General features: G+C 44.8%; 2 protein-coding genes across 5 annotated transcripts in view; one reads left to right on the top strand and one right to left on the bottom strand.

Annotated features, from left to right (window-relative positions):
- ddx61 (DEAD (Asp-Glu-Ala-Asp) box helicase 61) overlaps positions 1-27,928 on the bottom strand; it is an 81,986-nt gene that overhangs the window by 8,294 nt on the left and 45,764 nt on the right. Inside the window, exons 1-9 of one of the 2 annotated variants that reach the window (XR_007962362.1) lie at positions 18,262-18,491; positions 18,078-18,188; positions 15,393-15,928; positions 13,676-13,787; positions 7,794-7,902; positions 2,680-2,881; positions 2,014-2,102; positions 1,841-1,918; positions 265-432 (exon numbers count right to left, since the gene is read on the bottom strand). The gene's annotated coding sequence lies outside the window, so the exon portion shown is untranslated. Of the gene's footprint in view, positions 1-264; positions 433-1,840; positions 1,919-2,013; positions 2,103-2,679; positions 2,882-7,793; positions 7,903-13,675; positions 13,788-15,392; positions 16,117-18,077; positions 18,189-18,261; positions 18,492-27,928 lie in introns of those variants that run through there. The other variant, XR_007962363.1, reaches the window with a different exon arrangement.
- On the top strand, positions 20,978-27,501 carry cblc (Cbl proto-oncogene C, E3 ubiquitin protein ligase). 3 transcript variants are annotated; one of them, XR_007962367.1, is made up of 10 exons: positions 20,980-22,314; positions 23,123-23,269; positions 23,986-24,142; positions 24,748-24,869; positions 24,942-25,079; positions 25,148-25,235; positions 25,589-25,720; positions 26,185-26,379; positions 27,259-27,341; positions 27,416-27,501. XR_007962367.1 is itself a non-coding variant. In XM_052065195.1 (9 exons), the coding sequence occupies exons 1-9, from the start codon at positions 21,956-21,958 to the stop codon at positions 27,286-27,288; spliced, it is 1,365 nt and encodes a 454-aa protein (XP_051921155.1). In that variant the 5' UTR covers positions 20,978-21,955; the 3' UTR covers positions 27,289-27,501. The 3 variants fall into 3 exon arrangements, 2 of the variants coding, with proteins under 2 accessions (XP_051921155.1, XP_051921154.1); XM_052065195.1 differs by having other exon boundaries at positions 20,978-22,314; positions 26,188-26,379; positions 27,259-27,501; XM_052065194.1 differs by having other exon boundaries at positions 27,259-27,501.

Below are 27,928 nucleotides of genomic sequence, written 5' to 3'. Positions count from 1 at the left end.
AGTAGCTAGGGAGAGGGAAGTCTGGGCTTCCCTGCTAAAGCTGTTGCGACCCGGCCCCGGATAAGCGGTAGATGATGGATGGATGGATGGATATTAAAATACAGTAAACGTACAGTATATACTGTAATTAAGAGTAAAAACTCGGAAACAAGACACGACCAAAACACTTGTACTTCATCACTTCCTTCCACTGAAAACGCGCATGCACGGAATCGTTCCCTGAGCGCGCCGGACCTCCACCGAGGCCTCATCGTCGAAGCTTACCTTTTTGCTCTTGGCCAACATGACAGGCGTGTCGTTGTGGTAGTTCTTGAGGGTGCTGTCGGCGCCGTTCTTCAGCAGCGCCCTCACAACGTCCGCTTGGCCCCGTGCACAGGCGCTGTGCAGGGCCGTGTTGCTGCCGTATGACGGCCTGTTCACATCACAGCCGCTCTGCGCCAAGCGAACAAGGAAACGTGTTTGAACTCGGGAACACATTCGTCGTTGGCCTCCACGATGTGTGTGTGTGTTTTTTTTTTCTCTCCGTCCTTCCTTCTGAATAATGCCTGGTCTATGCGTTTTGGTGGGCAACCCTCTCTTTGTATGTCTGTTGTGGTGCCACACAATTTCAATTTAATTGATTTAACGGCCCGGTAGTCCAGTGGTTAGCACGTCGGCTTCACAGTGCAGAGGTACCGGGTTCGATTCCAGCTCCGGCCTCCCTGTGTGGAGTTTGCATGTTCTCCCCGGGCCTGCGTGGGTTTTCTCCGGGTGCTCCGGTTTCCTCCCACATTCCAAAAATATGCATGGCAGGCTGATTGGACACTCTAAAATTGTCCCTAGGTGTGAATGTGAGCGTGGATGGTTGTTTGTTTCTGTGTGCCCTGCGATTGGCTGGCAACCGATCCAGGGTGTCCCCCGCCTACTGCCCGAAGACGGCTGGGATAGGCTCCAGCACCCCCCGCGACCCTAATGAGGATCAAGCGGCTCGGAAGATGAATGAATGATTTAACGGAGTTTTTTTTTTAACCCAAACATGATTTGTACTGGCGGCCCGGTAGCCCAGTGGTTAGCACGTCGGCTTCACAGTGCAGAGGTGCCGGGTTCGATTCCAGCTCCGGCCTCCCTGTGTGGAGTTTGCATGTTCTCCCCGGGCCTGCGTTTCCTCCCACATTCCAAAAACATGCGTGGCAGGCTGATTGAACACTCTAAATTGTCCCTAGGTGTGAGTGTGAGTGCGAATGGTTGTTCGTCTATGTGTGCCCTGCGATTGGCTGGCAACCGATTCAGGGTGTCCCCCGCCTACTGCCCGGAGACGGCTGGGATAGGCTCCAGCACCCCCCGCAACCCTAGTGAGGATCAAGCGGCTCGGAAGATGAATGAATGAATGAATGATTTGTACTTCTCAACAACTTGATCTATCATTCTGGTGTTTGCATTTTGGCCACCTAGGGGCAGAACAAGACAGACATAAGAATTTCCTACAGTGGAGGCTCAGTTCCTCTCTCTGCTTCTCACTAGGAGAGTACTAGTCGGCATTCTTCACAGAGGATAAATAATATATGGCTGTGGGTATTGTCACATGGTCTGTCTGCATGTGTTGAAGCACCATTTGTATTCAGATACCTGCGACAACACCACCACCACAACGCCACACAGATGCTAGTTTTAAATGCGTTTGTCTACGGTGTTTCCTCATTTAGTGTTTCACGTCGCGGGAGACAGCTTGGAAGCCAATTAAGGCCCTTTTTTTTTTAAAAATCAACATTAAGATTAATGTGGTCATTTTAGAACCAAGACGTTTCAAAGCCAGTGTTTCATCTGAAGCCGAGTCACAAGGCATCCCACACAATCCGTTTACCTCAATGAGGAAGCGGACCATCTCCGCATTGTTGCTCTCCACCGCGAGAATGAGGGGAGTCTGGCCACTCTTGATGTCCTAATGAAGTCGGTGCGGTAAAGTCATCCGTCTGACCCAGGCGTGATGAAATGAAAAGAGCCCGACGAGTCATTGATCGCAACGAACGGACTGACCATGGTGTTGACGTCAGCTCCCGCTGCCAGCAGCATGGCGGCTAAGTCTCGGTGTCCGTGTAGTACGGTCACGTGGAGGGGGCTCAAACCTGCGGGGGGAGTTCAAAGGGGCACAGTGTAAACAGCTGAGCGAGTGACGATTGTGCGGTGAAACCCGCAACATTTCAAGGCATTTATTTAAAAGCGAAGTAAAGAAAAACGGTTGAGTCAAAGTACAAAAAGAACACAAAAACATGATTTTGAAAAATACATAAATACATTACAGAAAGGCTTTCATATGTATAGGCGGGGGGGGGGGGGGGGGATGTGTTTTTACCCTGGATTTAAAAGCATTTACACGTGTGGCCGACTTCACTTCTGTTGGCAGCTTATTCCCATATTTGCGTGCAGCGTAACAGCTAATTGCCGATTCACCATGTTTGCTTTGTACTCTGCGTTGCACAAATTGACCCGAGTCTGCTGACCTCAGAACCCGACCGGATTTATATTCAATCTTCCCTCTTAGCCAATGGGATGCCAGGATGATGCTCGGTAATAGCCAATGGCAGAGCAGCTATAAATGTGTTGCGTACAGGGAACACGGAGCTGCGAGAAGTAGCCCATACTGTGTTTTTAACCTTTCTTATCTTGACATTTCTTTCGTAACAAGAGCGAGCGCAGCGTTACCCTGAAAGTTTTTCATCTCCAGGCAAGCGGCAGACGAGGGCAGCGAGAGCACCACGGAGAGACACGCGGGATTGTCGTATTCGCAGCAGAGGTGCAACGCCGTCTGGCCGTTGCGGTCCAACGCCGAGGGGTCTGAGCCGGCCCTCAGCAGCGCCTCCGCCATGTTGGCTTGCTGAGTGATCACTGCCAGGTGAAGGGGAGTCTGTGAGAGGGGTGGAGGTTGTAAATATTTGGAGGTGCATTGAAAAGTTGACGTTTCACAATACACATCACATTTCAATGTCGTCACGACACACCACACACACGAAAAGACACAAAGTGGAGCCGACGCCCGATTGTTACACTGGTTGTCCATAAACGTCAGTGGCATATACAGATGACTTTAGATACTTTCTCACAGGATATCGATCGGGAATGACTGGCATCGAGAAATGCCAGACTGAATGAATCGACGAAGGATCACTGGAGCAATGCGGGATATTCCCCGAGTGTGAGGTCAGCGAGTGTCACGCTGCCGATAAACATGTCGACACCGCCCGGCAAGGACGCGCGTGTTTAAATAAAGCGAGCGTTGCGCTCAGCGCCCACAGGGAAGTGGACTTTCCACTCATATTTGGACAGGTTGCACAATAAATAGCAACCGAAAAAACACACACACATCAAGTTTCACTTTTGCTCTTAGATTGACTTATTGGAAGTGTGTGTGGACTTTTAAACCATAAAAGTGAGGACATCTGGCGCTTATGTGATATTTTAAGTGATATTTGTTTTATTTTTGGCGATACATGCTCAAATCTAAGCACGACTGACTTGTATTTTCACCGCTAGGGGGAAAGGGGAGGACTTTTCAGTTAAACAATCAAGTTAAAAGACCGTCTTTATGGACTTCACCCAATTACGCCGCCCTCCGTCATTTTTCCCTGAATCTTGTGACTCACTCATCCACGCACATGTACAAGCACACAGAGAGTCATATATTTACAGTATTCCTGAATGCGTCATTCTGTTCCTATCGAACAGGAACCGACCCATCTCCTCTCCATAATTAGGCCTCCGAAGCAGACCTTCCCGTTAAAAAAAAAAAAGCCTCGAGAGTGACTAAAACAAAACTAAGGCATCGATAAGAGGAAATGCGCATGCATTCTCGCGTGCGTGCGTGTCGAACAAGGAAAAGCAGGAAGGCAGGATGGCGAGGGAAAATCCCTCATCTTTCCCTACGTACTCTGGCATTCCTCAGAGATGAGTGGACCATGAAATGCCTCTCATGCCACGCCAAAGCAGACAACTGCAAAGAGCTCATGCTTTCCTGCTTGCACACAAATAAACATGGGGGCCGGGGGGGGGGGGGGGGGCGATAGCGTCACAGCAACTTTGTGTTCGAAGTGCTGTGAGAGCGCGAGCGAGTGAGAGACGAGAGAGAGGAACAGGGCGACGTGCAAGAAGGGAAAGTCCCCGCGAACCACCCTGTGAACCTCAGGTATGTTACGAAATAGCCTCAAGCAAGACGAGGAGGGGTTGGGCGAGGAGGGGACCGGTCACGTGACTTCTCGGAACGACGAGTATCAAAGTACACATCGACACACAGATGCTTGTCGTGTGCGTGTACCAAAACAAAGAAGTGAATCTCAATCAATGTGGTGATGTTTTTTTTTTTGTTTTCTGTTTTTTTTTTTCTTTTTGTATATGCCATGTTTGCCTGCTATGCCACGGCTCACAACCGCCCTGCCACATCGCTGATTTTTGGTGTGAAATGTATCGACTTGTTTATCGCTAAATATATTGTATGGCTTATAGTGATTTAAAAAAATTTTTTTTGGGGGGGGAGGTTGCTGTACAATCTCTCATGCCTTCGTTTGTGGGAAAGGAGAGCCACAGTCGTCATGTAGCTTTTCAGCAGTGAATGCCAGGAAAAAACACAAAGCTCATGAACACGGGAGCAGCTGACAGCCACAGCTCACGCCTGGACACTCGCACGCAGATTTGGTGACCTCACACGACACCCAATTCGGCTCCACATATCGAACACACAGACACAGTCGCCCCCCAACTATTGGCAGGGAATAAGGACTGGCCCGACCCACTAATAGCAAAAAAAAATTTTTTTTTTTAAAATAAAATCTGCCTTCAGGCTCGCATTGTGAACACCGCTGCTCAGTTTGTTCTCGTTACGTTTGCAAATCGAGCCCAAGGGCGGTTGGACGTGGGTTCCAGCTGCGTAGCGACTTTTCGCAGTTAGCTTCCGTGCTAACGTCCGCGGTTAGCTTCCGTGCTAACGAGCTAGCGTTTCGTGTCAATTCAATTCCAATAGACAGCAGAGAGCACACTATGCAACCAAAATGGCGACCCCCTGAGTTGCAGCATGGGCTTTTTTGTGGGTCTATTCTTGACTAACATACCTTCAAAAATTCACATAGGTGGAATTTAAAATTTGGTAGCAGAAAAGAAAAATAAGCTATCAACAACCTCTGAAAATGGCCAAAATAATCCTAAAGTGTTCTGAGGTAAACAGACTTCGGGTCAATTCAAACCGAGTTACCTTATGTACGAAATTCACTCAATCAAGCTGCCTGGCCTTGCCTAAGATGGCCACTAAAACAAAAATGGTTCTCGACACTTTTTCGTGAGTCATCCCAGGACAGACAGGCCTACCAAATTGCAGTTGTCACTCACGGCGCAGTCATAGCATTCTTATGTGCATGATAATCAGCGCAAAGTGGGCGTGGCCCCGCATTGAAGGATTTGGGCGCACATACCGAGTGTGTGAGTATTAAACATCCGTCGTGTTCTCTTTATTCGGCGGCATTCGAGCACTTGCTGTATCGTTCACGAAGGGCACCGATAGTATCACTCTTGTCAAAATGCTCCATGCACTCCAACCACAGAAACTCTGAAGTATTGGAAATATTCTCTTCTTCTACGTCTTGCGCTTGTATAAGACGCACGAGCATGAATGGATAGCGCCTGGGCAGAAAGTAAACACGGCAAACTTTTTTAAAAGGTCGCGTGTGCCGAGATCGGAACTGTAAAGTGCGGGTGTGAGGCAGGGAGGGGGGGGGTGGGGTTGTTTAGGTGCAGGGGGGCAGACAGGATATCGCACAACTTTGCAGCGATGAGAAAAAGATAGCGTTCGTGTTATTTCTGGTAAGTGGGACACCTCGGTACGGTGAATCCCCCCCCCACACCCCCACCCCCACCCCCACTCCCCCGCTCTGCATGCCTCAGGAGACTCGAGAAAACCTTAAAAATAATTCATTTGTCTTAGCGGCAACGAGCACAAATGTGGATGTAATGTCATGCGCTACGGTCCATGCAGCATATCATGCCCCGTTTGGAATAAATGTCAAGCCAGAAACACGCCGATGGATAAAAAGTGTACTAAAACGTGGACCGTAAATTGGTTGACAAGCACATCAAAGCTTAATGGAAAGAATTTATTCAAAAGTACTAAGTGCACTGAGTCGAGTCAGGATAAAGAGTGTACTAGTAAGAAATCAAATCAAAGAAATTGACTACAAGGTGCAAATTTTGCAATTCATAACGTGGGATGAAAAAGCTTTTATTAGTAAGATTTTGTATTTTTTTTAAAAAAAGCACGATGATTATAAGAATATTTGTGCACTGAAGTGACGTTTTTTTTTTTTTTTACATCCAAAAACGTTATGTAGCAGCATTTTGAAGTGTACAGAGCCTCAGACATGACATGGAGGGGAAAAAAATGTAAAAATTGCGGCCGCAGTGTCAGTGCTTTTAAAATGCTAATTTGTGGCCACAGTAAAACAAGCGCACAGTATCATGCCATGAACAAACGGCCATCGGGAAACTGCTTTCGTCCTTTACCCAATTTTTTTTGAGAAGGTACACTTGCTTTTCCCAGCTGTCCAGGACTAATATCGACACTATGAAGTTGCATTTTGTGCACACCCTATACCCGTTTTGTTGCCGCCAGAGAGTGTTTTGTGCTCGCGGTGTGAATACAATTGGCATTTTTTGGGGCTCGGTAAAAAAAAAAAAAAAAAAACTAATGTTGTCCACGATACCTGAAACTTATTTGGAAAGATTTTATATGAAGAGCACAAACTTAGGAGCTACTTGAAAATGTTTCATTTTAGAATTTGTGTGAAAGGAGAGCAATGATAAGTAGAACATTGATATTTTGGTGGGGTTGACATTTTTCAATTTTTTTTCTTTCTTTTTTTTAGTCAGCTTTTGCCACAAATATGCTTATATTATATTTTGGTGGTGTTGACATTTTTCAATTTTTTTCTTTTGTCAGCTTGTGCCACCAAAATGCTTATATTATATTTTGGTGGTGTTGCCATTTTTAAATTTTTTTCTTTTGTCAGCTTGTGCCACCAATATGCTTATATTATATTTTGGTGGTGTTGCCATTTTTCAATTTTTTTCTTTCTTTTTTTTTTTTTTAGTCAGCTTTTGCCACAAATATGCTTATATTATATTTTGGTGGGGTTGACATTTTTTAATTTTCTTTTGTCAGCTTTTGCCACCAATATGCTTATATTATATTTTGGTGGTGTTGACATTTTTTAATTTTCTTTTGTCAGCTTTTGCCACCAATATGCTTATATTATATTTTGGTGGTGTTGACATTTTCCATTTTTTTTCTTTTGTCAGCTTTTGCCACCAATATGCTTATATTAGGGAGTTAAATGTTTCATTTTTGTATAAAAATTGGATAGTTTTGGTGGTACATGCTGTTCATCTTTATCATTTCAGGGCCTTTTTGTCTTTTACAATATGGTAAATCGTGAAAAAAGAAAGAAGTAAATCCAAATCCCTTTTGATACTAAAACCGGGAAAGAGATCATCACCAAAACAAAGGATTGAAAAAAAAAAACAACAAACAAAAAGGTGAATTCCATTGAATAATCACAAGTCATGAGAGAATGTGCGAGCAAAAACACGAGGCCAACAGGAAACGGCGCCACTTCCTCTTTCATTCTTTTCCATGTTAGGCGAGGCAGAGGAATGTGGTTTACCTGCTGTGCGGATGCAAGTTGCATCATGTTGCCCTGACGGGCGCTTTGATGATGATGACGATGATAAAATCCAACAGTGTGCGTGAAAGATATGAAGAATGTGATGCGTTGATTCACCTGTCGGAGGTTGTTGTAGATGTCGAGGCTTTTGCCAGCGCGCTGCAGCAGATGCACAAGTTGTCGCACGATGGCCAGTTCTCCTTTCACCACCGCTATGTGCAAAGCTCTGTAATAAAGACCACAATTAGGCGTCCATACGTATCTTTACAGCCGAGCCTCCACAGACTTGTGTCTAAAAATCATCTTTTCCCATTGAAACGCATGAAAATGCCATTAATCCGTTCCAGAAAAATAAAAATGTTGTTTTTTGTTGTTGTTGTTTTTTTAAATGAAGGAATATCGGCACACTATAATCTGCAAAGGCCACCAATCGACAAGGGAGCGCACCTGCACTGCCGTTATCTTTTTTTTTTCTTTTTCTTTCACGCAGACGCCAGCTTCCAGTAAGAGTCACACGAAGGGTCTTCACGTCACTTCCTGCCGTTACGAACAATGGCCGCATTCTTCATGTGGCCAGGCGGTGTAAAATACATCTACGTTAGCGCGAGAAGGGGCTTTTCTTGCCAGACTGCAAAGATTGTGCAAACAGGAAACCGTCGCCTTTTCTCGCAAAGATGTTCCGAGCGCCCTGAGCACAGGACACACCGGGGCATCGTCAAACGGTGAAGAGTGCGCCTTTGATGGAAGATACTTGATAGAAGCAAATGCGGTAACGGATAGGAAGCCTCACCGAGGCATGTGAAGTGAAAAAAGCAGATGTATGTGAAAGTCTGCAGCTGCTACTTATTCCTGTAAGTGACATCATCACGCACACAGCTTGATGACTTCTGTGTTAACAAAGGCTCAATTCTAACCTGCCTTAAAAGGAGACATTTATTACGATGCAGTTTTTTTTTTAATTCCCCGGTGGTAGAGTGTTTTAAGCTCTTTGGATTACCCAAAATACATTGCTGGCGAACATTTTGGTCGGCAAGCCCCGTAAAATAAAGCATCATCCTCTACGCCTCGGACTTCAGACACGCCACTCCAAACCTTCAGAAGTTCTCCGATGACTCTGCGATTGTTGGCCTCATTACAGAGGGGGACGATCGGGAGTACAGGGGACTGACGAAGGACTTTGTGGACTGGTGCCAGCAAAAAATCTCCTCCAGATCAACCCTAGGAAAACTAAGGAGTTGGTTGTGGATTTTTGCAGGAAACAGTCCTCACCAGCACCGATGAACATCCAGGGTATAGACATGGAGAGGGTGACCTCCTACAAGTACCTCGGTGTTCTTCTGAACAACAAACTGGACCGGTCTACAAACACGGACACCCTGATTAGGAAAGTACAGAGCCGACTCTTCCTACTCAGGAAACTGAGGTCTTTTGGGGTTCAGGGGTCGCTCCTTAAGACGTTCTACAACTCGGTGGTGGCCTCGGCCATCCATTACGGCATTGTCTGCTGGTCAGGCAGCATCTCAGCCCGGGACAGAAAGAGACCAGCAAAAAATCTCCTCCAGATCAACCCTAGGAAAACTAAGGAGTTGGTTCTGGATTTTTGCAGGAAACAGTCCTCACCAGCACCGATGAACATCCAGGGTATAGACATGGAGAGGGTGACCTCCTACAAGTACCTCGGTGTTCTTCTGAACAACAAACTGGACCGGTCTACAAACACGGACACCCTGATTAGGAAAGGACAGAGCCGACTCTTCCTACTCAGGAAACTCAGGTCTTTTGGGGTTCAGGGGTCACTCCTTAAGACGTTCTACAACTCGGTGGTGGCCTCGGCCATCCATTATGGCATTGTCTGCTGCTCAGGCAGCATCTCAGCCCGGGACAGAAAGAGACTGGAGCGACTGGTCAGGAAGGCCAGTTCTGTCCTGGGTTGCTCCCTTGACACTCTGGAGGAGGTGGGCAACAGAAGGATGCTAACTAAGCTAAAAGCTATGATGGCCAGTCCCTCCCACCCCCTCCAGCCCGCTCTGACAGCACTTGGTAGCTCCTTCAGCCAGAGACTGTTACACCCGCGCTGCAAGAAGGAGAGATACCGACGCTCGTTCCTACCAACTGCTGTCAGGCTGATGAATAAAAATAACAATAATAATAATAATAATAATAATTAAATGATGTGAAAGACAATTGTAAATAGCACTGCGATTTATCCATTTTGTATTTATATTACACTTAATTGAACGGTGTTTGTTGTTTTTTTCTTCTTTCTTCTTTCTACCTACATTCTTGCGGCTGGAGGCTGGGGGGGGGGGTTCATTAGTCTTCCAAAAGTCATTCTAAACAAGGATTCGATGCCCACCCAAAAGAAAAGCGATCGATGAGAAAACTGCCCATCTGTTTTTCACCGCAAGCTCTTGCCATATCACGGTTAGCATTCTGGCAATAGCTTCAGATCTAAACACAGACGTGCTGTGGTTTCCCATGTCCTGGTTAGTAATTATCATTATCTAACATCTTCTATCATCATTATATAGCACTTTGCCCAATTTAAAGGCTGAGTTGGACATCTTTTGTACGTCGGTCATCCAGGGTTTTTTTCTTGGCTCGGGTGCAAATGCCTGCACGGCCTGAAGTCCTCCATGCATTTGGAGGCGTAGGATAACGCAGAAGTGGCGTACAGTGCGCATCAATGTTGGTGTGATCACATGACATTTTAAGATTCAATGTACACAGAAATCAAGATTTTTTACAAATAATGCATGTACTTTTCTTGCAAATGTGTCTATTTCATTGACAGAATTCTCATCGAATCAGCATTTTCATCTTGGTAAAGGCAACATTTTTTCATCGTGCAGATTTTGCAGCAGTACCTAATGCTGTGTCCATCCTGATCACCCGTACTGTACTCTGTACAGTATGTAGTCCCAAAATCACGCCGAGTGTTCTCTTTATTGCCACCATCGATTTGTCTCCTTTTCTCATAAGGTGAAACTGTGCTGAGTTCCTGGAAGTGGGGCAGACCACACGGCCACATGCATATAACCCCAAAAAACAGACATCGACGTCACGTCTTATGCCTCCGTCATGCTTTAGACTCCAAGAGCATCTCAAGCAGGGGTGGGAAAGTGTGTTCTCAAGGTCTGAATCATTTCTTAAAATATGTCAACTAATTTAACTCGATAATTAATAATTCAGAGGTATGAATAATGAACCAATTAATACAACTGATACAAATGTTATTGTGCGAATGTGTTCAATTTTGTTATTAAGAAGAGCTCAATCAACCGACCATTTAATGGAATGGATAACTTAACATTTAAGGGGCATAATATGACCATTGAAGAGTAGTCAAGTCAGGTCAAGTCAACATTATTTATAGAGCACTTTCAAACAGCCATCGCTGCATACAAAGTGCTGTACATAGAGCAATTTAACTTGCACAATAAACACTAAGACAAATCGGTAATAAAGGCAGTAGAAAGCACCAAACAGTAAAATAGTCTGGAGCCTTGACTTGTATGACAGTTAACATTAACCAGCACAGGACTCAAAATGTCAGACTGTTGGGATGAGATGTACAAGTGCCACTGGACCAAACACCATAACGTATGTATGTTTTTTTTATTGAAATTCAAGAAATTCAGTGCCGTGCAGGCTTTGAATTCCTCCAGACAAGACAAAAGTGGCCTGAAGGAGAAAGTTCTTTTTGCCTCGCACGACATAGATCTGACTGTCATCCAAATGCTTTCCCGTGATGGAAAACAGGATTAGCAAATACATTGGAAACAGCAGGGGCCCCAAGATTGAACCCTGTGGAACACCAAACGACATTGGAGCAGAGTGGGAGGCAGAGCAACCAAGGCTCACACAAAAGGTTTGGCCTGCCAAGTAGGATCCAATAAAACAAGACACGGTTTCCATTGTTATTCGCCAGGAAGATGTCATTAAAAACTTGGAATAGGACTGACTCTGTGCTCTGGACAATAAAAGTATTGTGGTACCTCTTCTTATGAACATCTCTTCATACAAAATTTTCAAGTTACATAAGGTAAAAATAGAGTATGGGCTGCTACTCGCAAATCCGAGTTTCCTGAATGCAACATACTGAGAGCTGCTCTGCCATTGGCTATTACCGAGCATCTTCCTGGCATCGCATTGGCTAAGAGCGACTTCTACCGTATGTGTCGATGCGTGTCAATAGATAGATGCCACTTCTGAGCGAGAACATGAACTAAAGAGGGCAAAAAATGATGAGGACGCAGTCAAAGGTTAAATGACCATAATTTTTATTCTTTACTCTATTTCTTATTGTTTACATTATGCACACTTTCATTTATTGTGCAATGATCGAATTGTAACGTATTTATTGCATATTTTGATACATTTGTATGCTTTAGAAAAAAAATTTGGTTGAATTTTTTTTGGGGGGGGGCGGGCTTGGAACAGATTAGGGCATTTATATGGAAAACGCGTTTCTACTTACAAAATTTTCTAGTTAAAAAAATTCTTCCAGAACCAATTAATTTCATCAGTACAGGTACCACTGTATTGATTTATTTGCAATGATCTTTGTGTTTTCTTTGACTGCAGATGGGTCTGGAATGTGTCATCAAGATAAACGGGGTATCACTCTCATTTATTTAATTTTAGTTTCATCACACGCAACTCATTTTTACCCTTGTACTTAAAATATCAGTTCTGCAGTTAATTCAATTGAACAATGACAATGTTTTCACACTGGGGCACTATAATCTCATTTCCATGCTTTCCCATGGGACGGAAATGGGATTTAAATCGATGCACAAATGGCCGCATGACCCGGGCCAAACAAAGCGAGGCCTCCTCTGACTTGGATGCGAGAAGAACGTGCGCACACATCAGAGAGCACACATAAGCATCATAGGAAGCTGAAGCTGATAGAGACAGACAGAGAGAGCGGTAAATGAGGAAGTAAGGAGCGGATGTTTGGTTTTTCGGGCCTATTCATTCAAAAAGGCCCAATTGGCGAGGCGCACATACCCGAGAAAAACCACACCGGGTGCTTGATACCTCACACTCTTGCTTTTAGCGACCCCAAGGACCCGCATTGACGTAAGCGGCGATGCACGGTAGCCATCACCTTGCACACAAACATCTTGTGTACATACGCTTGCAAATAGCTCCTTGAGAAAAGCACGGTGGGGAAATTACAGCCGATACAGTCAGTCTTCAAACCATACTGAAAACATTTGTGACACAAGGGTTTGAAATGCTAATCTAAGCCATACCCAAAGTGAACGGTTGCGTGCTCCAAGCAGACCAGGAGAAACTTGATTATTTTAACGGTCTCTGGCTCAACTCCCTCAAAAGAGCATCAAACAGCTGCAGCACGGCTTCTGACTAGTACTACGAGATCAAAAGATGCTACTCCAGTCCTAAAGGCTTTACGCTTGCTCCCGGTCAGCTGTAGAATAGACTGTAACAATCTGTTATTGGACTATATAGGTCCTGAATACATGAAAGAAATGCTGATTGAATAAAAACCCAGTAAGGGCTTTGAGGTCTGTAGACCTGAGTCAATTACTGGAGCCCAGAGTTCGAAGCAAACATGATGAGGCATCATTTAGCTGTTATGCTGCATGGAAATGGAAAAAGCTGCCCAAAAGAGTGAAGTCGAATTCAAGTGTAAATGCTTTTCAATTCAGGCTGACAATGTTTCTTTTAAAAAATGTTTCAATCTGTTTCAGATTATGATCTTTTCACAAATTAAAAAAAAACTAATTTAAATATTTTTTAAGTCTTCTGTTAATGTGTTTCAATGTTGTCAGTTTAAATACTTCTTGTCATTTTAGTCAGCTACTTTTGTTTTCTCCGTGTTGCCTCTGTTGTGTCTTTAAATGCCTTTAGGTATTGTGTCTTTGCTTTTGTTAAGCACCTTGAGTTGCCTTGTGGATGAAATCCTTAATATATATGGAATGGCTTTGCCTTGCAGTGATTAACAACTTAAGAGTAAAAGCTCATACGTGTCTCCGTCTTCATCTTGCCGAGTGGCCAGCGCGACGCTGGTCAGCAGGTACTGTGTGTGGTGGAAGCCGAGATGGCCCAACTCTGGGTAGGCGTACGTCGTGTAGTGACCTGACAAAACACAGCAGCGCAATCAGTGGTGGATTTGACTTAGGGCTGACCCTGTGAGATACTTTAGACAAAATGGGAATCACTGACTGGACATTTTCTCAATGAGTCATCGGTTGCATGAGCCCCTGATGACACGACAGAGGCCATGTGTCATGCAAACGTATAAACCACAGGAGGAAGTGCGTTTCGAGTAACACTGTGGGAATTTGGACCATATTAGGTAGCCGTCACCAGCGCTGTTTCATGAGACCCAACGCAATTATTTTCACTGTACAAAAGACTCCCTTGCCCTCATATGTGATTGACACGATGCGTATCATTTTAATGTTTATGATTTTGATTGTAGAGTGGACTGCGTCACATTGATAACTGCCATATATATTTTTGTCATGTGTCGTGTGTCGTGGTCCTAATGATCTGTCCAGTGGGGGTGTAGATTAATATTGATACTTTATTGAAACCTTCCATTTTGGCTTCATTATCATTCTTATCAAGCTCGCGCTGTGCCTTGCAACTTATGTTATAATGTTGCTGATGAGCTGATCATTTGGATCAGGTGTGTTGCAGCAGGGACAGATGAAAAACATGCAGGCCTTCGAGGACCGGACATTGACACCTATGCCCTAGCGCAGTGGTTCTTAACCTGGGTTTGATCGAACCCGAGGGGTTGAATGAATCGTCTCAGGGGTTTGACGGAGCCTCTGCCATGGAGGTTAAGACACACCCGACTCAACAATGTCAATGACACGCCTGCTTGGCCATCACTGGCTGGTTCATTTTGTGCACAATTAAAACAATTATACTTTATACTTCTACTAATTTTTTTCTCTTTTTAATAAATGCATTTTTTTTGTCTTGAATTTGTAAAATATATATATATATTTTTTTTTCACAAATGAAGAGTTCGGTGAATGTGCATACGAACTGGTTGGGTTCGGTACCTATAACAAGTCCTAGTGTGTATGTGTGAGAGTGTTTATAAAGATCTTGACAGCTTTTGGTGAAACATAATTGTGAAGTGACACCAGTTGGAAGGAAAACATTGCATTTAATTAAATACATTAAAAAAAAAGAAAAATTAGTTTTATTTGCACTAAGTAAACATCCATTGAATAGATTAAACAAGACAGTAATAATTAAAAGTTCACGAGTGTGTAAAGTTTGATTCCCCCCCCCCCCCCCCCCCATGAGCGTATGGGGCAGAATCAGCAGAACTATTCGTGACATAAATATGAGAAGGTGAAATTAAGTTCACCTGTAAAGTTGCATTCATTCTTAAATCTTACCAAAAAAACTCAATATACCTAACATTTTTCTTATATATAATTGGGCCATTTGATAAAATCTTTATATTTTAAGTACAATATATGTGATATAAAGTCAGTCCGTTCCCAAAAAAAAGTACAGTACATAAGTATTTTTAAAGTTCTTTGTTTCTGGGTTTGAAAAACAAACGTCCCCAATGCATTTGAACTGGTGCCAATTATAAGCGGATTTTAACAAATTGCGGGCCAGCCGGTCCCTCTCAACCGCGAATACACGATGGATGTCATTTCGGCGCGTGTCCAAATGTAACTCATGTCACGAGAGGTCGTCGGTACTCACCATAAGTCAACGGGGGCACGGCGTGGACCGGACGAACTTCAAAAGTGTGCGGAGCCTCCTCACTGTGCGTCCGGGTTACCCGAGCAACGGCAAGCCGACCCTCGGCTGTCCTCGTTCGCGGCGGCGGATCAGCAGCCTCTCCAGTCCGGAAAAGACACCTCGCCGGCCCCGCTTCTACTGACGCTCGCTCCTCCGGCTCCACAGCGATCGGTCGCTTCCGAAAAGGAAGCCGGAGGGAAGCTTTGTCGGCCGGCTTCTTGCGAAGGCAGCCCGGTGCCGGAGCGAATGTGCCGCAAGTGAGCGGAGGCGTCGGCGTCGCAGGTGAGCGGACGGTCTCCTTCCGGCGAGTTCCACATTCTGGTTCCGCTGCGGACAACGTGTTCCCCCGCTGACCGGTGCTCAGGTCCAGCGGCGCGGCGGAGAGCGAGCGGCCGTCACCGTTCATGGTCATGACCGTCGGCATCAACCGGGGCGGGGGAGGCGCGCGCGCTGCCCGGTCAATAGTCTCAGGTGCGTCTCGGTGGTTCACTGGAAATCTGGTGGCAATAAAAAAATCGGACAGACAGCTCGCAAAACCTATCACCATGAACAAAAAAAAAAATCCCTTTGGAGTAATAAGTGTTTTTTTTTAATGAATACGAATTGAATGGTTTCTAAAATGTAGCCACTTTCAACTTCTTTTGTGGTGACTGCTAATTTTGCTTTGAAGTTAACGTGCAGCTGCCTCAGTGCTCCTCGCCATTGCTATCTCTTTAAAATGAAAGTGAATGATTGTAACTCACCATAGATGTGTGTGTGTGTGTGTGTGTGTGTGTGTGTGTTAGGGGGAGTACAGAAAATGTGCATTACCAATTTGGATGGGAGAATTTTTGCATGGAAGTTAAAAATGTATTACAGTACAATATGCAGTGGTAGTGGTTCTCAAAGTGTGTTGCACATTGCACCAGCAGTATGTAGATTTCCTCTACTGCACGGGTAACCAAACCAACCGTTTTGAAACCGAGAGCTACTTCTTGGGTAGTGAATGATGCGAAGGAATACCAATTTGATGCATCCTACGGAAAGAGCCACTTGATCGCCTTGAACAATGTCATTGCTGTATGCTAGTTGGCGTCACGAATGATATCCACGAATGTGACGACGGTGATCGTGTTTTGATTTCTCACAAGAATTAGGAAGCATAAATATCACACAGTCAACACATTGCCCATTTCTAGAAACCTCTGCTCGTCTTTACATTTCGGAAGAATCACAACAATCCTAGACGATTACAACGTCCCATCACTGGTGAAGCAGGTGATATCTTGAATAAAAGTTGACCAAGTGGGAAAATACCAATTTGTGTTTCCACACGCCCCCCCTCCACCACCATGAAAGGTTCATAATTCCCAATAAATGTCACAAGATGGCGGGAACTCTCCAGTTTGCCTACCGGGCAAACAGGTCTGTGGAAGACGCAGTCAACATAGGTCTGCACTACATCCTCGAGCACCTCGACAGCACAGGGACCTACGCAAGGATTCTGTTTGTGGATTTCAGCTCTGCGTTCAACACCATCATCCCGGAACTCCTCACCCCCAAACTACTCCACCTCGGTGTGTCCCCTACGATCTGCCAGTGGATCCTCAGCTTCCTGACGGGACGGACACAACAGGTGAGACTGGGACTGGGAGCAACAACATCATCAATACGCACTACCAGCACTGGTGCCCCACAGGGATGTGTCCTCTCGCCTCTGCTCTTCTCTCTCTACACAAACGATTGCACCTCAACAGATCCAGCTGTCAAACTCATAAAGTTCGCAGACGACACCACGGTCATCGGTCTCATCAAAGACGGCGACGAGTCTGCGTACCGCCAACAAGTGGAGCAGCTGGAGCTTTGGTGCGGCCGACACAACCTCGGGCTGAACACGCTCAAAACTGTAGAGATGATCGTGGACTTCAGGAAACATTCTTCTCCTCAGTTGCCCCTCACACTATCCAACTGCCCTGTGTCAACCGTCGAGACCTTCAAGTTCCTGGGAATCACAGTCTCCCAGGACATGAAGTGGGAAGTCAACACCATCTCCATCCTGAAAAGGGCCCGGCAGCGGATGTACTTCCTGAGGCTGCTGAGGAAGCATGGCCTGCCACAGGAGGTGCTACGACAGTTCTACACTGCAGTCATCGAATCAATCCTGTGTTCTTCCATCACGGTTTGGTTTGGGGCCGCCACAAAAAAGGACAAAATCCGACTTCAACGGACAGTTAGGACGGCAGAAAAAATCGTTGGCACCGCCCTACCCACTCTTGAGGACTTGTACACTGCAAGAATCAAGACAAGGGCACGGAAAATCCTCCTGGATCCCCCGCACCCTGCCCACCACCTTTTTCAGCCACTCCCCTCAGGCAGACGCTACAGATCCATGCGCACCAAATCCAGTAGACACTTAAACAGCTTCTTCCCTCTAGCCATTAACTCCTTAAACAGTCACTGACAGTCACTCTTCTTGCACCACAAAATGGTACTTCAAAACTAGTGGTTACTCTAAAATGGTTCAATGATTTTGTTGTTTACGATGATACTAGTGCAGCGTGTTATACCGGAGACAAATTCCTTGTGTGTTCTACATACTTGGCCAATAAAGATGATTCTGATTCTGATTCTGATTCTGGAAAGCAACAGCCCCTTAAGTGCGCTGACCTATAAGGCCTCAGAGCGGTGCGGACGTTAAGTGTCAGTGGGGTGTCATCAAAGGCGGCCATTGTTCCCGAGCTCTCTCGACCGTCATGTGCCAAGAAGCATAACAAGGAACTGTGAGAAGAAAAAAAGCAGAGTCTCCAATTTGTCACACAACCACAAACACACCTCAACATGTCACGCGTACAAAAATCTCCTGACGGTTCGACTTACACGCCAGGCCACTTTGGTACTTTCCTGCTTCCACTCAAGTGTGGAGGAGCCCAAACGTTTGCCGTCTAAAGTCCCTAAAAGACCCAGAGTGACTGACTTGCACACACTCTCCCTGACGGTTGACAGAAAACACAAAGGACAAATTTTCCGCAGAGTAAGACACAAAGGGATGTTTGGTACAATCATTGGCAACTTTCAAATTTTTTCAAGGAATAGAATTAGAGCGGTGCTTTGACAAACAGACCTTCCTCCCCGCCCGCCACCTCCCCTCATAAATTTTCAGGAATATGAGAATGAGAAGGAATAAATAGTTTTTAAAGCACATGCTGTGTGGTCTTTTTATGTTGGTTGTAAACTCATTTCAGTACCTAAATTGCTACATTTTTTTCCACGGCGGTGTATCCAAAGCTCACTTGGAACTCATTTTGGCACACAATTAAGAGGGGGGCGGGGGGGGGGGGGGGTCGACCAAGAGACAGCTGAAAACTTTTCGGCTACGGCACCGGTAAGTATGTCCCACTGCTGATTCAGATGTTTGTCAGGAAAAAAAATAAAATAAATCAATCGGCTGATTAAAAAAAAAAAGTATATATATATATTCATTCATTCATTCATCTTCCGAGCCGCTTGATCCTCACTAGGGTCGCGGGGGGTGCTGGAGCCTATCCCAGCTGTCTTCGGGCAGTAGGCGGGGGACACCCTGAATCGGTTGCCAGCCAATCGCAGGGCACACAGAGACGAACAACCATTCGCACTCACACTCACACCTAGGGACAATTTAGAGTGTTTTTGGAATGTGGGAGGAAACCGGAGCACCCGGAGAAAACCCACGCTGGCCCGTGGAGAACATGCAAACTCCACACAGGGAGGCCGGAGCTGGAATCGAACCCGGTACCTCTGCACTGTGAAGCCGACGTGCTAACCACTGGACTACCGGGCCGCCCTTATATATATATATATACTGTATTAATAAAACAACGTTTTGGGGGCCCCTTAACTCATAACTGTTATAAATTAGAGGTGGTACATTTGTGTGACAATACTTGCGGTGTTGTTTAACTTTAAAACAGTCATTTTACGATGCAAAAACACATTTATATTTTAAAAAAATGGGGGGGGGGCTGAACTGATGAATGTAGCTTTAGGCCATAACCGTATGCTGTACAAAAAATGATGAGTAAAGTTACTGGCTAAACATGATTTGCGCTCGGTAAAATGAGTAATGAAGCTCTGCCCGTGCCCCCCCCCCCCACCCCCCAACCAGCAGCACACACATACGCTCAGCACAGAAAGATGGATCTGAGGGGATGCAATGGCAGAGAAGGGGGTGGGAGGCATCCTAAAAAAATTAGACCTCTGCATTTGGAAACTTTTGAAAGTACTACGGGAGGGGTTTGAGAGTCTGAGGCTTTGCGATGGAGCAGCTCTCCAGGGTCCGCGCGAGCGCATGGGTCGTAACCGGAAGAACAACATCCCAGATACAAGCGACAGAGAGAACCCACGCTCATCCAGGACTGGCTCAGCCGCCGCTGCTGCTGCTGCTGCTTCCGCTCCTTCGGACTGGGAGGAACCAGGTGAGGTGGCTCAGTCATCTGATCAGGATGCCAGGATGTCTTCCTGGTGACATTTTCTTGACAGGTCCTAACAGGACACGCTCGAGTCTCCTGAAGATGTGGAAGAAATGGAAATGTCTCTGACACCTTCATGTTAGGAGGAAGAGGGGTAATTAAAAAAAAAAGGAAGCATCAGGGATTTATATGAGCTAGCTGTCATCCAGGAAAAAAAAAGCAACGTAGACACGGGGGGGGGGGGTCGTCGGGTATGTAGTACAGGACATTAAATACAGCAAGTAAAGTTCAGAATGGGTCATTAGGTCAGAGGTGTTTCGGATTTTCCGAGGTAGATCTAAATGCGATGCCATCATTACACTTCTCTTTTTTTGTGATATAGTGCCCCCTTGTGGGAGAGGAGGTCTTGTGCAGAGTGTGGTTTATTAATATTGAACAACGCAGTGGGTCTCATATAACTTTAATAAAGTAAGGAAACTATTTAACGGCTCTCAGGGCACGCAGTGTGATAATAATGAAGATTTTTTTATTATTTTTTTTGTCGATCAGAGGTGGGGAAACTTTTGTTCTATATTTGACTGGTACAGTACTCATAAGAGGGAGCATATAACTCCTACTCTGGCACCCCTATCTACATTTTAGAGTTCTTTTTAAAATCCTGTTCTTTGTTTTCAAATCTTGAAAAGGTCTGCGGACCAGATGCTATTCAAGGTACCGAGAACTCAGCGGATGCTCAGAGGGGATGGAGCCTTTTCCGTTGCCCCCTCTTTGAACATTCGGCAAGCCCCTTCGCTGACCATCTTTAAAACTCGTCTTTTTTTTATTCTTTGGCTTTTGACTCAGCACAAGACTTGATTTTTAGTTGGAGCGTTTTTGTATGTTTTTCATTTATTGTTTGCTTGTATTAATGATTTTGGCTCCAGGCACAGCACTTTGTATACAGTGGTGGGAAAGTGCTCCAGAAATACATCTGAGCTAACTTTAAAACGGATATATCGGCCAGGTCATGCATAGATTACATTAAAAAAAACAGTTTTAATGTCAAAGTTAGATGCACAATTTTCTCTCTCTCGACGTACAATTTTCTCTCTCTCTCACTCACTCAAAACAAAGCAAACCAGTCATTCCGGCTTCAAACAGGAAGTAGGCTGTAGCAGTGCAAAAAAGGGTGACAGGCAAAGGCTGCATTTGGGCCAGTGCTGCGGACTGCATTTTCCGACGGTTTGGGAGTGTGCTGTATCGGCGCGTACTGACCCTGCTTTGACCGAAGGCGCCGAAAAGCTGCTAAAAAGACAGCCGAGGTTTTCTGGTTGTGAGTAAGCCAACATTTGTTTGACTGCGGCATGAGGACAATCGCTTGTGGAAATATATGTGAAGGATATCTCCAAAACACCTGCTTGCAATTTTTTTTTTTTTAAACAACTACCTTTAAATGACATTCTGATCTGGCACAACTGCAATTGGGTATAAATGTTTCTTTTTATTTCACTTGCTCTTTTTAAAAATGTCCATTTAATGCAATACTACTCAGTAGTATCCAATATTTTATACCATTGCTTGCTAAAATAGTTTTCTACATTTTAATTTGTCTATATTTTTTAAGAGAACTTTTATAGGGATTTTTTTTCTATATTTTTAAAAATAACTTTTATATGGATTTTTTTCAGTTTTATTTTGTTTTTAAATTTTAAAAATATTTTTTATGATGCTTTTTTTTAATAGTAGGGGGTGCGCAGGTATATTCCGAATATGCACGCTAACATTTCAGGGGTTGTGAAAAATGTTTTTTTTTTAATGTATTCACATAATAGCATTTAAAACATTCAATGTAGAAATATTACAAATAATTTAGGGGAAGGAACTTTTTATTTGGCTGATTTTTCAGGGGTCACACAGCATGAAATGCATGAGAGGGACTGTTATAATGCCACAAGATTCAAATTCATCAATGTTTCTTTCAGGCTAAATCAATTTTTCTAAAAATTTCCTAGCCAAAAGGCGTTCTGGTGTCCATTTTAAACATCTCGTTTCGTTCCCCAACATGGTGCCATAATTTGAATTCAAAACACTTATCAAACGACAACATCCAAACGTGTCAGGATGGCGATGGCCAGCTCAGAAGAAAAGGCGTGTCAACGGCCTAGCAACGCAGACCACAGACTGGTCAACAAAACTCTGAGGAGGTTGGAAAAGTTGCACGAATCGTGCACGGACCCCCGGCTGGGCCTCAGGAACAGCCCGCCTTACCTGCCCGAGCTGGTGCCCAATACGGCCTCTGCGCTGCGACGAGTCTGGGAGCCCTACCGAGGCCTCGGGGTGCTGACGGGTCGAGCCCCCGCGGAGGATGAGGCGGCGTACCTCAGGGTCCACGCCAGGAACCTGCTGGAAAAGACGGACAGGGCCTTGCTGCTGTTTAAAGAAGGCAAGGAGAAGATGTTTGATGAGACGTCCAGCTACAGGTAAGTACAAATGTTTTTAAATCATCATTGCAAACACGCTTTTGCAAAAAAATAAAAACAAAATCGTATATGTGCAAAATGAAACCCTCACCAGACACATTGTCAGAACCTAATCCAGAAATCAAAATCTTATTCACCATCACAGCCCAAGAACCAGACTTAAAAAGTGTTTTGAAAATGTTTTTCTCTCCATGGTGTACTGCATTAAAAAAAAAAAGTCAAAGTTGTGTAGTGTATCATATGCATTTGAAATTTAAAAAAATATTTTTCAAACACGCATTTTCAAAAGGTTTTTAAACTCGCAAACATAAATGCACTGATGTTGAGAATGCTTAATATTTAAAATACATTTTTTTTAAATGTTGAAAATATCAGCATGTAAAGTCGTACAAGTATATAATTGTAAATATTTAGAATACATTTGATTTTTTTTAATGATTGCATTTATTTTCAAGAATCCTGTTTTTTTTTTTTTAACTCACAGCAAGTAACGGCGCAATTCAACACCCGCACTGCCAACCACAATCAACTAATCGTTTCATGTCCTTCAAAACTAAACATAAATTATTGTTGTGGGAAACGTATTCGAAGAAAAGCACGACAAGAAGCAGCGCATCAATGTAGCCAGTGGAAAATTTCTGTGGTATTGACAGAAACAAAAGAGCAGCACAAGCATCCTGTGACAAACAACACAAACAGGACACGTGCGCAAATGCTCGTCTCGCAGACTTTCCCACAAGATGACCCTGACGGGGGCGCTAGAGCTTCCGAGCAATCGACCAGCCTCTGTGTTGTGTTTCCATGCCAGGAGGGACTTGACCAAGCTGTCCCTGCTCTTCAGTCACATGCTGTGGGAGCTCAAGGCCGTGTTTCCGGGTGATCGTTACCATGGCGACACCTACAAGCTGACCAAGAAGGAGGCGCGGGACTTTTGGAACATTACCTTTGGCAACAAGTGAGACTTTTGGCTGACATGTTTAATGATGGATTTGCTTGTTTGGGGTAGCTGAGCATCTGTTATTCACTCAAAACTCGACAGGATCGCTTTTTTTTTTGTGTGCCCGGGGTAAAGCCATGTCCCATATAAAAAAAAAATTATGATTTGGGGCCATTTGGTGGCATCGTCATAGCAAGCAAATTGGTTTGAAATAAGGGGCGAAGCTTCATTTAATTAGGACAAAGCCTCGTCTAATAGAAAACAGTGAAATTTCATCGATGCTTCACGTCATACATAAAACGTATTTGACAATAAAGATGACCTTGACCTTTGCTACCTTGACCTTTGCTGACATCTTGGGATCCTTCTATGTAATTGCAAACCTTTTTTTGGGTGGATGTTGAATTATTTTTTTAACAACCACGAGAAGCACGATTTAGGGCAAAAAAAAAAAAAAAGACTAACCCTAAAAGAGGAAACTGAACTTAAAAAGCGCCGGAGGTAAACACTTACGAATTAAAGCAAGACTGATAAAGTGTATTGTATTAAAGAGAGTCAACATGTTTTTACTGGGCTGGCATGAGCTGCAAAATGTGTTTTAAAATGAAAACATCTTAAAAATCAACCTGGGAGGTTTGTGCGTTTCAAGAATGTCCACTTGTATTGTGAAAAGAAGACATCAACTTTGACACTTTGTTTACCTCCGACAACGCCGCCGCCGCGCTGCTGCATAGATGCATCGTGCGATGGAGCAACTTTGCGGAGAAGCTGCGCCGCGTGCACCCGTTCCAGGAGGGGCTGGAGTCCGTGGCCCTCCAGTCCACCGTCGATCTCACCTGCAACGACCACGTCTCCGTCTTTGAATTTGACATCTTCACCAGGCTCTTTCAGGTGAGTTGCTCACGCCCTAGAAGTACAATTTGGAATTAATCGGTAAGGACTCTTTTCGTGCGCAAGGCAAGCGATGGCGCTTCACACAATCTGACAGTGAAATTGATTTTCATCAAAAGTAAGGGAAAGAAAACATGGGATGTGGGGATTTAAAAGCAATGATATTTGGGGTGATTTCCGTTGCCAACTTACTTCCCTTTGGTTGCAGCATAACAGCCCAAATGCTGCTTCACCATGTTTGCTTTGAAACTTGGGCCCACAAATGTTTAAATTATTTTCGAGAAAAAATAAAAATACCTTTTATTTCTCTATATTTAAATGTCTTAAATGCTGTTTTTTTTAAATGTCTTAAAAAATATTTTGCCCTGAAATGTTGCATTTTAACTCTGTGAAGCGCATTGAATTATCTTGCGTATCTATGCTCAATAAATAAAGCTGCCTTGCCTAATCTTTCCCACACATCCAATCATTGCGTCTCTGTTGACTTTCATCACAAAACGAGGAAAAATGCTGACATTTGATCCCAATTGTTGACATGCACAAATCCCATTTGAGCTTGGATCGGGATTTGGCATTCTGAAGTTAACTTTATCTGCTCCTTTTAGCCGTGGAGGTCCCTCCTGAGGAACTGGAACCAGCTCGCGGTCACCCACCCGGGCTACATGGCCTTCATCACGTACGACCAAGCCGTGTCACGACTGGAACGTTACCTCCACAAGCCGGGAAGGTGCGCCACCAGGACTCATCTTGGACCTCATGCGGTCATATTCATTACATTCCTCATTCCCATTTGCCTCAGCTACATCTTCCGTCTGAGTTGCACCCGGATGGGCCAGTGGGCCATTGGTCACGTGACCGGCGAGGGTGACATCACGCAGACCATCCCTGAGAATACGCCGCTTTACCTGGCGCTCCTTCTGGGCCAAGGCCAGGGCTGGTTAGCGCAACTGCGTGCACGTTGTTTGTTTGTGCGGCCCTTTGTTGAAATGTCTTCATGATTGGCAGCTATTTGTACCCCGACGGGCAAGATGTGAACCCGGACCTCAGCGCCCTGCACCGACCTGAACACAAAGCAAAAGTCAGGGTCACGCAAGTAGGTCCATTTTATATACAGAGACAGAGAGAGTATGTAAAGCAGATCCATTAGAGCGAGATCTTCGGGGGGGAGGGCAGCAGCAACCCTCGTGAGGATACAGGTAACTGCTTGGCGCCTACGAAGCATAAATCTGCGCACACTTTTGACGACGACCGATCTCAATTGGACACGACGCTAAAGCTAACCTGTTCAATGAGTTATTTTAATAACAGCCGTAAAAATTTAGTTTAGTGAGCAAACCCGCAAACTGCGCAGGGGGAATTGACTCCCGATTGAATACGATTTGGCGTTGGAAACTCGTGAGTGAACTTGCCTTCCCGATGTCGTGCACGCATTCCTGTGCCTCACAGGAGCAATACGACCTTTACCAAGATGTAGGCAGCTCCTTCCAGCTGTGTAAGATCTGCACGGAGAAGGACAAAGACACTCGCGTCGAGCCGTGCGGACACCTCGTGTGCAGACGCTGCCTCGACTCCTGGCTGGTATGACGACACAATAAGGAAACAGTTTTTTTTAATTGAACATAAAACATATACAGTAATAATTTGACAGAAAATAAGGTAGATAAAAAAGTAAAAAGAAAGAAATCTGTCTTCATTCAACACAGTTATTATTCGGAAACAGTTCTTCCGCCATGCCCCACTACTTCGCGGGCATTTAACCGAAGGTAACGACCAATCACGGCTTATCCAGCTCTCCGATGCTGAGCCATGATTGGTTTATACCTGAGCATCTGTGACGTCATTTCAGTTAACAACAAGTGTCAAAATCGCCGCTGCCTAAGAGGAAGGAAAACGGGTGGATTTCACTGCTTAACTCATTTTCCATCAAGGCAATATTATTCAGAATGTTGTGTTTAGATAAGTGGCCATAAACAGGCCTTCACTGGACAGTGACAAGAACCTTCACTAGGTACACCCAATTACACCGTACTGTGAAAATCCAGCAGAAATCAGCAGGCCACAAGTGTCCATACTGCCGCTGTGACATCGAAGACACGGAGCCCGTCGAAGTCGAGTCCTACCGGCCGAAACGCAAGGACGAGGAGGAGGCAGATGAGAGCGATAAAGACGACGACCACGAGGACATTGAGCTGGTGGTGAAGCAAATGGCCGCACTGAGGAAGACGACACGTGAAGATGTTAGTCGTATCTTTTAGTTTTCTCCGCACTGACTTGCACTCCCACATAATACATCTCATTTTCAACGTGTTCCATAAATTCACTCCAACAAGACTATTTTTTTTCCTTCAAAAACGCTTCTTTTTAATTTCGTTTTCAATGGTTTCAGGATCCGTTTTATTTTTATTTTTTTTTTAATATATGAAGTATTTGTCAAGCGCAAGTTGGGGGAAAAAAAACTTCTCGGTTGTAGGGGTTGGAGTGGGACAAGGGGAGCCATAGTTTCCGACGCACTTTGCCCATTTACCGAACGGGACAAACCAACAAATATGAAGTGAAAACCCTGGAAAGGTCGCCATGACGCTCACACTAAACTACAATCAGACAACCTGACTCCAGCTGCTGAGGTCACTCACTAGGCCACGCCCCTTAGAGACACACATTCAACACACAAAAATGACAGCACATGAAGGAAAAGCGGCGGCCCGGTAGTCCAGTGGTTAGCACGTCGGCTTCACAGTGCAGAGGTACCGGGTTCGATTCCAGCTCCGGCCTCCCTGTGTGGAGTTAGCATGTTCTCCCCGGGCCTGCGTGGGTTTTCTCCGGGTGCTCCAGTTTCCTCCCACATTCCAAAAAACATGCGTGGCAGGCTGATTGAACACTCTAAATTGTCCCTAGGTGTGAGTGTGAGTGTGAATGGTTGTTCGTTTCTGTGTGCCCTGCGATTGGCTGGCAACCGATTCAGGGTGTCCCCCGCCTACTGCCCGAAGACGGCTGGGATGGGCTCCAGCACCCCCCGCGACCCTAGTGAGGATCAAGCGGCTTGGAAGATGAATGAATGAATGAAGGAAGGAAAAGCAGTTCATTTGACAAAAGCTGATGTGCTTCGTTTGTGTCAGGCTCCAGAGAAAAAGGTCGATCAGGAATGACAGATGAGGACACCGGTGGGATTCGATGCCGTTTCTCCTTTGCACTCCAAGAGGTCAGTTGGCCTCTCAAGAAAAGACAAATTAGCTTTTACATATACGAGTCCTTTGAAAATGACTGCGTGTGAAGGCAGAGCAGAGCTGATCCTCAAGTACGGAAGAGCATCGAGAAGGCATCCCAAATATATTTTTGAAGAAATAAATAATTTAAAGTAATTTTTCGCTGTGTGTTTGTTTGAAAACGTTTGTCGGTAGCTCGCCTAAGTGCGGTTAATTATTTGGGAGAACGTCAGCGCTGCACGTTAAATGTATTAAAATTAAGATTTGTCTGGATACACGAAGGAATGAAGAAATAAAATTGGATGGACTCCTTCGCTTAGTGGGGTGATCAGGAACAGGAAAAAAAAACTGATAAAACATTCAATTTTGACTGAAAACGTCAAATCTGAATCGGATTAAGAAAGGAAAATCCATTCCCCCCCGTTTAGGCATTCATCGTTGCGTGTCAAGGCAATTGAATTGAATTATTCCCCGGCAGATCTTGCCAAGTCGTCTCCTCACAAAGACCTGATGAATGCCCCTGACTGCGTCTAAAAAAAAAAAATCACAAAAGAAAATGTGAGCGAAAAAGAGAAGCGAGTTT

This window comes from Hippocampus zosterae, chromosome 5 (assembly GCF_025434085.1).
Source record: "Hippocampus zosterae strain Florida chromosome 5, ASM2543408v3, whole genome shotgun sequence".
NCBI classification, from domain to species: Eukaryota; Metazoa; Chordata; class Actinopteri; order Syngnathiformes; family Syngnathidae; genus Hippocampus; species Hippocampus zosterae.
The sequence above is the reverse complement of the archived record's forward strand: the minus strand, read 5'-3'. Positions and strand labels throughout refer to the sequence as shown.